At 51.1% G+C, this 12,455-nt stretch overlaps 1 protein-coding gene across 1 annotated transcript; it reads left to right on the forward strand.

The window, feature by feature from the left end:
- Positions 1–279: 279 nt before the first annotated feature.
- Positions 280–7,649, forward strand: Rsad1 (radical S-adenosyl methionine domain containing 1). The gene is made up of 9 exons (XM_075991044.1): positions 280–522; positions 896–1,029; positions 1,132–1,336; positions 3,436–3,801; positions 3,998–4,061; positions 4,473–4,620; positions 4,811–4,865; positions 5,672–5,775; positions 5,992–7,649. Exons 1-9 carry the CDS (start codon positions 388–390, stop codon positions 6,107–6,109), a joined length of 1,329 nt encoding a protein of 442 aa, XP_075847159.1. The 5' UTR covers positions 280–387; the 3' UTR covers positions 6,110–7,649.
- Positions 7,650–12,455: the final 4,806 nt, after the last annotated feature.

The raw sequence follows: 12,455 nt of genomic DNA on the forward strand, positions 1-12,455 counted from the left end.
TGACCTACGTCTCCTGGCGTTCAGATCAGAGCCAGGTACACATTATAAGTAACTGACTAAAAAGAACTAAGAGTTGTTGCACGGGTCAAGAAAGTCGTCCTGATGCAGGTTGCCAATAAGCCCACAACCCACTCCTCGTCCTTGGGAAAGGACAGGCGGGCTGCGCCCTCGGGCAAGACTAGGCTGTGAGTACGGAAGGGTCCGGCAGGTGGCGCCGCAGATCCGAGGCCCAGGGCTCTCTAGCCGCACAGGGAGAGGCAATACGAGGTCACACAGCTCCTCGGACTTCCGCCGGCGCGACCCACGCGGCCCAGCCTAGGGCACACCCTTGTGCCCTGGGTGCGTTGTCGAGGTGTCGGAACCCTGCCTTCTGCCGCCTTGCTCGCCATGGCTTCCTCCCGGGTCCGGATCGGGAGATGGGTGGCAGCAGCCAGGGCTGCCCAGAGGCGCCCCCGTGTGGACAGCCTGGGACAGCCTCGGAGTCCCGAGTCCGCGAGCACGCGCGCCGCGCTTTACGTGCACGTGAGTGGGCGGGGGAGGGCAGAGGGAGGCCCTGGCTGGCGCTTGTCCCGATGTTGTTAGTTTCCGTGCTCCAACATCAATCACATCTGGCATAGCATCTGTTCCCCTCGTCCTACCCCACCGGAAAACGTCGGGCCAAAGACCTAAAGTCTGGTGCTCACCAGCTGGGTAACCCTTTGGAATCTTGTCCTACCAGAGCGGGCATAGTAATCTCAGCGCCACCTGCCTAGGGGCGCAGAGTGGCTTAGTTGTCGCAGCCACCGCTGACCAACCACAGAAAGGGAATGGGAATGTGTGAGATAAACCCTGGAAATAGCCTGAGCAGCCCAGAGTCCCACCTCAGCTCGCAATGCACCCCCACCCCTGTCCCCAGTGGCCCTATTGTGAGAAGCGCTGCAGCTACTGCAACTTCAATAAGTACATCCCCCGCGGCGTGGAGGAGGGAGCCATGCGGAACTGCCTGGTGACGGAGGCACGGACGCTGCTGCGGCTCAGCGGGGTGCAAAGGTCGGTGTTCAGGCCAGCAGACGAGGTCTTGGGAGAGAGGACACGATAGATGGACGTCCCTTGGGGCTTCTCCAGTTTCACGGCTCCATCCTCTTCCTCCAGGGTAGAGTCTGTGTTCTTTGGTGGGGGAACCCCGAGTCTGGCCAGTCCTCACACTGTGGCTGCTGTCCTGGAGGCCGTGGCACAGGAAACTCATTTGCCTGCGGATTCGGAAGTCACATTGGAGGCTAACCCCACTTCAGCCCCAGGTTCCAGGCTGGCAGCTTTTGGAGCAGCAGGAGTCAACAGGTTGTCCATTGGTCTGCAGGTGACCCATTTCATCCACCCTATCCCAGTGCACCCAGACCCTAAGGTGGCATTCAGCCACTGGGAAAGCATTTCCGGGTACCAAGTCTAGTACACGGTAGACTGTGGAACAATACCTTTTATTTATTTATTTATTTATTTTTTACTGTTCTGTCTGTTGCTATACTGGCCTATATGCTTCCTGAGGCAGGCTTTGACATCATCATTATATTGTTGTTGCTGTTGTGCAACACTGTACCCTGTAGCTCAGGCTAGCCCCAAATTTGATATGTAGCCGAGGATGACCTTCTTCTGCCTCCATCTTCTTAGTATCATGATTCCAGAGCAACCACGTCCACTTTATGTGGTGCTGGGGATCGAACACGGGTATGAGGGGCAAGCATTCTACAAACTGACCTATATCCCCAGCCCTTATTAATATCATTATTACTTTGATAGCAGAACTGACACTGTAGCTCAGGTTGGCCTTATACTCGCAGCAATCTCCCTTCCTCAGCCTTCCAAATACCGGGATTAGAGGCACCACGCCCAGCTAGTTCACCCTTTTGTATTCCAGGCACTTAACATGGTACCTGCTACATAGTAGATGCTGCACAGGTGTGGATGGCTCAGTGGTTAGAGTCCTTCCTGTGCACATGGGAACCAGAGTTTGGATCCCCATCACCCACACAAACACCGAGTGGGTATGGCAGCCTGCTGTAGTCCCAGCACTTGGAGACACAGATAAAGGGGTCCCATCCCCCTCACTTAAGGCTGGCTAGCCAGACTTCCCCATATCAGCCATCTGTGGTTTTTGGCTCAGTGAATACGGTAGCCAAGATTTAAGGAAACTCCCAGTGTCAACCTTAGGCTTACACACACACACACACACACACACGCACTTGCCCTCACCCTCACACACATGTGAACACATATACACACAAGCACGCTACACACATACAAACATCAAAGGAAGAAAGGATAAAAACAGGGCGGGACTTGTTATAAGATTGGAGATGGAGACAGGCCAGCAGCCAGATCATGGCGTGGTAAATACTGCCTGAGGGGCACACAACCTGATGAAATCCTGGAAGCCTTCCTGGAGGAAGTGATACATGAGTGAGACAGAGCAGGTGCTCACCCAGTAAGGGGTGTGGGAGGAAAGGGCCCAGGATGTGGAAGGACATTGCATGTTTTGGGGGAAGCTGTGTCATCCCCTGTGACTGGGGACAAGGCTGCCAAACAGGACCCAGAGCCTTCAGCTCTTGCGAGAGTTTGGGGTTTTTCCCATTGTGGAGCCTCTGAAGGTGTGTTTATGAGTCAGGAAAAATCTCTGCCAGGTTGACCTCTGATGTTTCTGTATCCCCCATTTACCACAGGGTAGACCACTTCACTTAGAGTTTGGGGTCACAGGATAGTCTGATACATCATGTCTGGATGTTTTTGCTCAAAATGCTTGTTTTTCCCTCTTCCTTTTTTTGGGGGGGGGGGGGTTCGAGACAGGGTTTCTCGGTCCGTAGCTTTTGGTTCCTGTCCTGGAACTAGCTCTTGTAGACCAGGCTGGCCTCGAACTCACAGAGATCCGCCTGCCTCTGCCTCCCGAGTGCTGGGATTAAAAGCGTGTCACCACTGCCCTGTCAAAGACAAGGTTTTATAGCCCACACTGGCCTTAAATGTGTCAGCTTTGAATTCTTGATCCTCTTGCCTCCACCTCCCCAGGTATTGATTGGGATTACAGGTGTGGGATTATACCACACGTGGCTTCTAATTATGAGGAAACATCAGGGAAATCTAAATTAAGAAACCCTTGGGTCTAGGTGTGGTGGTACACAGTTGTTTTCTCACTGCGCTGGAGGCTGAAGCAGGAGGATTGCCATGAGTTCAAAACCAGCCAGAGCTCTTTAGTGAAACCCTGTCTCAAAAGGCAACAAAACACAACGCGCGCGCGCGCGCGCGAGAGAGAGAGAGATTAAATATACCCTTCACTGAGGAGTAGCTCTGGGTACTGCCTTGACCACCTACATGGTTACCCCCGCTGTCTTTATGTGTCCCTCACATCTGTGCCCCAAATAAGGCTGAGTGTTGCTGCCTCCCTTGTTACACCCGACCCTCTCTCCCCAGTCCCTGGATGACACGGAGCTGCAGCTGCTGGGACGGACTCACTCGGCCAGCGACGGTTTGCAGACTCTGGCAGAAGCCAGGCGCCTATTCCCTGGCAGAGTATCGGTGGATTTGATGCTGGGGCTACCGGCACAAAAGGTGGAGGCGTGGCTTCGACAGCTCCAGAGACTGCTGTACCACTGCGATGACCACCTCTCCCTCTACCAGCTGACCCTGGAACGGGGCACCTCACTCTTTGCCCAGGTGCAGCAGGGCACCCTCCCAGCCCCTGACCCCGACCTGGCTGCTGAGATGTACCAGGAGGGCAGGACGGTCCTTCGAGACGCTGGCTTTCGCCAGTATGAAGTCTCCAACTTTGCACGGAACGTGAGTGCTGGGCTGATGACCGGAGATGCAAAATCAGTGGGCTGAGATGTGACCGGGAGAACGAAACCTTCTGAAGAGAAGGGTTCCCGTTGGGTGCGCTCAGACCTGAGTTGGTGAGACGTTCTCAGATACCACTGACCTAAACGGAAGCCAGCATCGCCTCTTTCAGTGCTGACAATTCCCTCCTTTCCCACAGGGGGCGCTCAGTACCCACAACCGGACCTACTGGCAGTGTGGTCAGTACCTTGGCATTGGGCCTGGTGAGTGGATTGTGAACAGCCGAAAGCATGATTCAGGAGAGGAGCATTCTGGTTGTGTGAACTTGGACTGCTCGTTTAACCACTCAGAGCCTGCATTTCCTTTTGCAAAGTACACAAAACCTCTCTGTGGAACCACGGAATGGGACTCTCCAGGCCTTTGCAGCCTGGTGCCGTAGTTCTGAGTCTGGTGTAGATCAGAAGCCCCGTGGGGCTTGTTGCAACCAAGAATGCTGGCTGGGTCCTCCCTGCAGGACTTCTCATGGGCAGAGCTGGAGCAGGACCTGAGGATTTACATTTATAGTGGTCGCTTCGAGGACCACCCTTGGGAAAGCCCCTGATTTAAATCTGATAATTCACCATGTTAACTTACTTCTATTAATGTGTATGTGGGGGATGGTTGTTTGTTGTCAGGAGCCCATGGACGATTTGTGTCCCAGGGAGCCGGAGGTCATACCCGGGAAGCACGGATCCAGACGCTGGAACCAGACAACTGGATGAAAGAGGTGATGCTGTTTGGTCATGGCACCCGGAAGTGTGTCCCCCTGAGCAAGCTGGAGGTGTGAGTACCTAAGTACCCAGGGCTCTTCACCAAGGGTATCCTATACCCCAGAAGCCCCACCATGCTTTTACATCTTTATTGCCTGCTTTGCCTCTCCCACTCTTGAGTTCTAAGCATAACATCACATTCCGGCATTGGGCTTAAAGAACGTGAGAGCTTCCCCTTAAGATCCCATGTGATTTTCTTTCAGGCTGGAGGAGGTCTTGGCTATGGGGCTGCGCACTGATGTGGGGGTCACTCATCAGGTAAGGGACTGGGGGTTCTTAGACGCATCAGCTCAGCTCTGGGTTGACGGCTGGAGGATGGGCCTGGCTAGCCGATGCCTGATGGCAGAATCAGTAGGCAGTGTTGTATAATGGTCAGAACCTTAGACTAGGGCTGAGTACTGGTTTTGGTTTTTCAAGACAGGGTTTCTCTGTGTAACCCCGGCAGTGTTGAAACTCACGCTATAGAACAGGCTGGCCTCGAACTCACAGAGATCCTCCTGCCTCTGCCTCCCGAGTGCTGGGATTAAAAGCGTGCACCACCATACCTGTCGCCCAAGTACTCTCAAGTACACCGAAACTTCAGATGGGAAGGGTAATAGATAGCGATTGGAGCGGTGGTGGCACACGCCTTTAATCCCAGCACTCAGGAGGCAGAGGCAGGCGGATCTCTGTGAGTTCGAGACCAGCCTGGTCTACAGAGCTAGTTGCAGGACAGGCACTAAAGCTACAGAGAAACCCTGTCTCAGGAAAAAAAAAATAATGACTAATTAGATTCAGGGTTACTATGGATGTCATTTGGGCTATGAAGCCCTGGCACTGGCACTGCCCATTGAAGGGGACAGCAGGAGAGAGCAGAAGAGACTTGCGTCCCCCCCCCTCTGGATTTGGGTCTCCACGTGCACTAAGAATAAAAGCGCTCGCTTTCTCTCTGGCGGTTGACCTGTCCTGCCTGGCGTTCATGAGCATCATTGCTCAGACACCATGCTGGACTTTCCCTGACCCCTCCCTGGATCCGACCGCCTGGCCCTCAGCCAGCGCATTGCCCTAGCTCTTCTGGTTCCCAGCACTGGCAGCAGTTCGAGCCCCCGCTGACCCTATGGGACGTGTTCGGAGGAAGCAGGGAGGTGGAGGAGCTGCGAGCGCAGGGTCTGTTGCTGTTGGACCACAGGTGTGTTGGTGCAGAGGGGGCTAAGGGGTCCCTGGGAGCATGGGCACGGGGAGGGGGGTAGGGGAGTGTCTGCCATAACGCATGCGCCCCTCTTCAAAGTGGCGGAAACAAGAAAGACCAGTAGCGAAGGGTCTATGGGGTCCCAGGGGTGCACGGTCAGGAATGAGTCTTAAAACAGTAAAGGAAAAGTCATGCCCGGGTCTCTCGGTTTCCCAGGGGTCTCCGGTGTTCATGGGAGGGGCTAGCTGTGCTGGACTCACTGCTGCTGATCCTCCTGCCTCAACTCCAAGAAGCCTGGCAGCACAGGACTCCCTCACCTGTGTCAGGAGGATGACCAGCTGCTTCTGCATCACAGGGCAACAGCAGTTGGACTTCCAAGGTTGGGCCGGCATGGCGGTCATCTCTCCTCTGCCTGCTTTAAGGTGCCGGCCTCTCTGCTTTAAGTTGTTATTGCTTGGCTCTGATGTCCCCACAGGGATGGCTACAGTGAACTGGGAGAAAGTGCATCTCTGGTCCTGGAGTTGGTACCCACCAACATCTCAGGGACCACAGAACAGCTTGTGTTCCCATGTGAGCCTAGGAGGTACTCGTCACACACTGGCTTTTGTTGGTCCTTTTGGACACTAAATAACAAGCAATATTTGGAAGTTATTCTGCAGGGAATTGTGTCTGTTGGAGAAGTCTCCCTCATTCTGGAGTAAAGCCCCGAGTTGGCGTGTATGATTCAGTAGAACTAAATCCCCACCAGGTATCTTAAACAAGGAAAAAAAAACATAAGAATGGGATATTTACAGAATCATTTGAGAGGCTGGAGAGATGGTCCAGTAGTTAGAGCACTGCTCTTCCAGAGGACCAGGGTTCAGTTCCCAGCAGCCATGCAGTGGCTCACAACCATCTGTGACGCCCATTCTAGGGGACCAGGAACCCTCTTCTGACCTCTGCAGATACCAGGCACATATGTGGTACATGGACACTCATTCAGGCAAAACACTCATGCATAAAATAAAAATAAATCTTTTATTAAAAAGCATATTTGAGGTTTGTAGTCAAGGCAATTTGTTGTACAGAATGGGTCCCACACTCTGGGTTTATCTGATTATCTGATTGTTTTCTTTCTCAAGACAAGGTTTCTCTGTGCTATAGTCCTGATTGTCCTAGAACTCCTTTTGTAGACCAGGCTGGCCTCAGACTCACTGATCTCAAGTGCTGGGATTGCCATTTCCCCACAGCAAAGAACTTTCCTTTGTTATTGTTGTAATGTTAGGGCCAAACCTGTGGCCTTGCTCAAGTCGGACAATTGTTCTCTTGCTGAACTAAGCCAGAGTTTCTTTTCTTTCTTTTTTTAAATTGAGCGGCCCTCAGTGTTAGAATCCAGACCAGAGTGCTGCTCAGGCTATGCCCACCTGCAGCAACCTCCTCGGTCTATGCTAGAAATGAAGAAATGCCAGGCTGTGAATCCCTAGCTCCTACCGGGCTCCTCGGTGCCCCACCCTTTAGCCCCCAGGTTGTCATACTCCCTGGACATGGGAGGGCTGTCATAATGGGTTTGCCTCAACTAGATGCCCCCCCTCCTCTTCAAAGTGGCTTATTCCTTGCTGGCCATGCAAACACCCTCCCTCTTTTTCCCTACTGCCTGCAGGGGAGTCAGAGACAACCCTGAAGAAGGGGAAATCTCCCCCTTCCTCCAAATCCTATAGGAAGGGACCCCCCCAACTTTGCCTTGCAGAACCTGAATTATCATCAGAGCCCCGGCCATGTTATCCACGTACCCACAGAACTGGGGCCTGAGTGCTCCTCAGAGTCCACACTGTGCTGCTGCCTGTTTGTCTGTCTGTCGTATTAATTCTTCTTTCAATAAATCTCTTTCTCTTTTAGTCAGTCTCCTACTCTTTGTCTTAAAGACAAACCTGAGTGTCCCCCCCACCCTTGAGGCACTCCCAGCCTTTTACTCTTTTATTGGGAATTGTATGTTCTGTGTGTGTGTGTGTATGGTTTGTTTGGCTGTATGCCATGCGTGAGTGTGTTTGTGTGTGTGTGTGTGTGTGTATGCATGCACCTGGTTTGTTTGGCTGTATGCTGTGTGTCTGTGTGGTTTGTTTTGCTGTGTGTGTGTCTGTGTGGTTTGTTTCATTGTGCTGGGACTGGAACTCAGGCCCTCCTGATGTTATGCGATCCTCCATCACTGAGCTACATCCTCAACCTAAGGCTCTGTAACTGACTCCTTGTCAAGGCAAAGGGTACCAGGGTGCCAGAGTAATTTAGAAACCCTGCAGATGCTGGGTTTCATGCTGGGCTCAGTCTCCAGTGGATGATGAAGGATGGGGTTCCCCCCTCCTCTCAGGGGTAAGCGTGTGTATTTTCCATGTGTTGGTGGTTGTGAGTGCCAGGCCTTCTTTGACCTTGTGGTAACTGTTACTCCCTCTCCTTTATTCATGAGCTGGTCTTCTAGCATCAGTGGTATGCCAGGCACTGTACTGGGCATGAACAGAGGAATAGAATAAGAGCTGTCTGTGCTCTTAGGGAGCTTGATGCCATGTTGACAGATGTTCAGAGAGATAAACCCCAGGGCTGTTGGTTAAGGTGTTACAGATAGCCAAGGGAGCCTAAGGGCATTTGGTTTTGAGGGTCTGACAGGGAGGAAGGAAGTTTTGTTTTTCTTACCAGTTCTTAGTACCCCTAGGGCCCTGGACAGCCTAGGCTCAGGGCAGCTGGTGGGTGGCCTTTGCTGCTCAAGGGTCCCTGCCCCAGCCTTCCCCTCATCTTGATATTCAAGAAGCTAGCACAGCCCTGGGCAGGTGTTCCATCAGATAAACCTAGGCCACTCGGGTTTCTCCTAACTCCAGGACTTGTGCCACCTGAGATGTCTGGGTCCCCCCTGTTGAGGACCTCAGGGAGCCTGTGTAGGGGCTGGATGGGAGCCAGGGAGATCAGGGTGGCCCCAATCACCTCCCGTGACTCAGCCTCATCCCACCCTTCCCGATGAATCAGAGCCTCCTGGAGGTGGGGCCCAGGAATCAAGCTGTTGAATGTTTCCTCAAGGCTCCAAACTCGGGCCCAAAGACTGTCTTCTCCCACCTTGTGTCCTGGGGTGGGGACAGGAGAGTAGCTACTTCCCGACATGGCAAGTGGGAGTGGGAGCTTTCCATGGCTCATCCATCGAGTCTTCCATTTGGGTACTTTAGCTGTTGTCTTCTCAGCTCTGGTGTTTTCAGTGTCTCACGTAATCTGGCCTTGAGCTCTGAGTAGCTGAAAGTAACCTTTAACTTCTGATTCTGCCGCTGCCACCACCCAGATGCTAGCATTTACAGACATGCCCCACCATGCCTGGCCTCTTCTGTATTTAAATCATCTTCGGTTACATGTAATGCCTAATGCAGTATAAATCTGTGTAAATAGGGCTGTGGAGATGACTCAGTGGGCACTTGTCAGCAAGCCTGACAATCTAGTTTGATCCCTAGGACCTACATGATAGGAAAGAGCTGCCTCCTGCAAATTGTCGACTAACCCACCCCCTCAGAGTGTCATGGTATGCACAGACACCCCAAATAAATACATGTAATTTTTAAGAAGGTGTGTGTTGCAGGGAGTGTTCCTGGGGCAGTAGCTCATCGGTTAAGAGCAGTTGGTACTTTTGCAGAGGACTTGGGTTCACTTCCCAGCACCCTCATCATGGTTTGCTTGCCAAGTTCTGGGGGAGGATCTGGCGCCCTCTTCTGACCTCTGCAGGCACCAGGCATGCATGTGGTACACATACAAGCAAGCAAACACTCAAACTTCTTTTCAAAGATAATTTTTAACTTAAAAAAATATATATGTATATATATACATATACATATATCTATATATTAGGGCATAATGACAAGGAAGAAAATATGTAGGTGTTCAGTATAGAAGCAGTTTCTCCCTGAAAATTCCCTGTTGGGAATTTCTTGAATCTGCAGATAGTGAACCCACAGATACACCACTTGAGTACCTCATCTTTGAGCAGCTTTAATGATGAAGGTCCATTTCACTCTGGCCCTGCTCTGTGGCACCATCCATTTCCTGGGGTAGAAGCACATTCTCTTTTGCTTGATTCAGCAGAGAAAGCCGCAGAGCGAAATGCCTGAGTTGTATAACTGTTCAGCGTTTGCTACCTTGGAGTATGGGAGTATGGGAGATCCCAGAGACCTGAGAAGGGGCAGGAGATGTGCCCAGCCCCCACCGTAAGAAGTGATGGGTGGACCACTGCCTGTGTGTCCCTCTGGGACAAGAATCTGCATTGTTCAGACAGAGAGACCCTTGTGGCAGTCTGGTCTCAGCGTGGAGCCAGTGGTGGGCAGAGGAGCAGCTGGGCATAAGAGAGAAGCAGAAAGAATTTAGCATTTGCTGTGTTGCTAGTATATTTTCAGATAGTTAGCACAGCACAATTGAGATTAAGCTGTCAAATGCAATTGGTGGTCCCAGCATTCAGAGATTAACAGTTACTAGGCTGGGTGTGGCCGTGTGGCTCAATGGTAGAGTGCTTGCCCTGCATTCGGCAGCCTTGAGTTCCATGTCCAGCACTGAGAGCATGAAGATTACCACTGTTACGATTATGTGGATACGATGGGGAAATAGCTCAGGCATTAGAGGCTTGCCTAGCATACACTGGTGCAATCCCCAACACCGAGTAAGCCTGGCAGCAGTCCAACAGCTGGAGTCCTTGCACGGGAAAGGAAGGCAGGAGGGACCTCAGGAGTTCAGGGTCAGCTTCAGCTACATAGCATTTTGGAGGATGGCATGGGCTGTATGGAACCAAAACTCAAAACTCTAGGCATCAATCTCTCAATTGAGTGAGCTGATTTTTTTTAACCAGAGTTTACACTGCACTTCATAGAAATACTATACATACGTGCATAGTTGGTTACCTAGATTCCCAGATCTCTAGTTCTCCTGTCTTCCTTTTCCCTGAAGGGAACTTTAAAGCCAACTTTTAAACTATTATAAACGAGCAATACAATGGAAACATTAGGCAGAATTGTAAATGGAAATCAAAACCCCCGGTGATGCTCTCACTGGTTTTATTGGCCTACGTGTCCTTCCTGCACTTGTCCAGGGCAAGCCATATTTTTGCTGAGTATCCAGGCCCGGGTCTAATTTTGTACCCTGCCCCTTTAGCTTCTCATTTTTTCACAAGCAGTTCTCCACCGTGCGCCACGGTCATCATCTTCCTCTTCTTAATTGTTGAACAGTGTTCCGGTGAGTGAACCATTTACTAATCATTCCCCTAATGTAGATCACTTACATGGTTACGCAATCTTCCCCATGATGAGTACCGCTGCAGCGTGGCTTATGGATATCATTGCTTCCTTTGTTTGGATTATTTCCTCTAGTCAGTGTCCCAGAAGGAGATGGCAGGGCTGAAGGGTATAAATGCTTTAGTGACCCTTGGCGTGAATTACTATATTGTTTTCCAAAGGTTTTCCTCTTTTAAAAAAAAAAAAACCTGCTAAGAAAAAAATACACATCTCTTTTTCAACCACATAAAAGAAAAGCAAAAGAGTATACTACAGAAATTTCTACAACATTCGGATGCTGATCGTTCCAGACAGCTTGTGTTGCATAGATATATATGTAGATGGAGAGATAAAAATAATTTTTAAACAAAAGGGATCATATTCCTATGCCGGTTTTGTAGACGTGTTTCTCTCTCTCTCTTTCCCTCCCTCCCTCCCTCCCTCCCTCCCTCCCTCCCTCCCTCCCTCTCTCCCTCCCTCTTTCCCTCCTTCCCTCCTTCCCTCCCTCCCTCCCTCTCTCTCTATCTCTTTCTTTCTTTTTTTCAACTGAAGATGTTCTGGATTTTTCTAGTTGGTTCTTTGAGTAGCTGTGCCTGGCGCTGGAACGATGAAGTGGGAAACTGCTATAAACCAGATGCTGTGCCAACGGTTTTGCCTGAGTTTAGTTGTTGAGGCTCAACAAGACCCAGTGAGAGACAGTGTCCCTTTCACAAAGTCATAGACTCAAAGAAATTGCCCAAGGTCACATGACCAGAGAGAGGGTGGGTAAGGGGAGTGGGGATGGGAGGTGGGGGGTAGGAAGAGTGGGGGGTATTGGGGGGTGGTGCTTGAGCAAAATTCTTTGAATCTCCAAAACAGATGAATATACAAAATAGTACAAGAACATATTTGTGTTTGTTTTTAATTAGCCTTTTTATTGTACCCTTTTTTTTTCAAGTGAGGATCCCTCACTGTTCCTGCCTCCTAGTGCCTCCATGAGCCACGAGAAGAGGAGAACTGGGGAGAGGTGGGTTTCCACAGCATCAACTTACTCACGGAACTGAATAGACAGGCACAAAGTCATTATTGAGGTTAAGATGATAGCGAAGGACAAGGGAGGACAGAGGATGGGAAGTAGGGTACCCTTAGAAAATCCAGCCATCCCCAGCTGGGTGCCTTAAGGGAGCCATGGTTGGCTCCAAAACCAAGAGGAATTAGAAGACAAAGCCATTTAGAATAGCACGCGGAAGACAGTACAGAAGGTAAGAGGGACAGTTTGGCAACTGGGATCAAGGGATTGCCCCCTCCACTCCCTGTAGGATCCCTTTCCTCAGCCTCTCTGGTCTGGCGAGAAGGGGCAGGTCTGGGATGCCACATGCTCTAGTTCATTTGGAAGTCACGTTTGAGGTCTGTGTGCTGCTGCTGGCTGCCGCCGCCGCTGCC

The sequence above is a fragment of the Microtus pennsylvanicus genome, chromosome 11 (assembly GCF_037038515.1).
Source record: "Microtus pennsylvanicus isolate mMicPen1 chromosome 11, mMicPen1.hap1, whole genome shotgun sequence".
NCBI lineage: Eukaryota > Metazoa > Chordata > Mammalia > Rodentia > Cricetidae > Microtus > Microtus pennsylvanicus.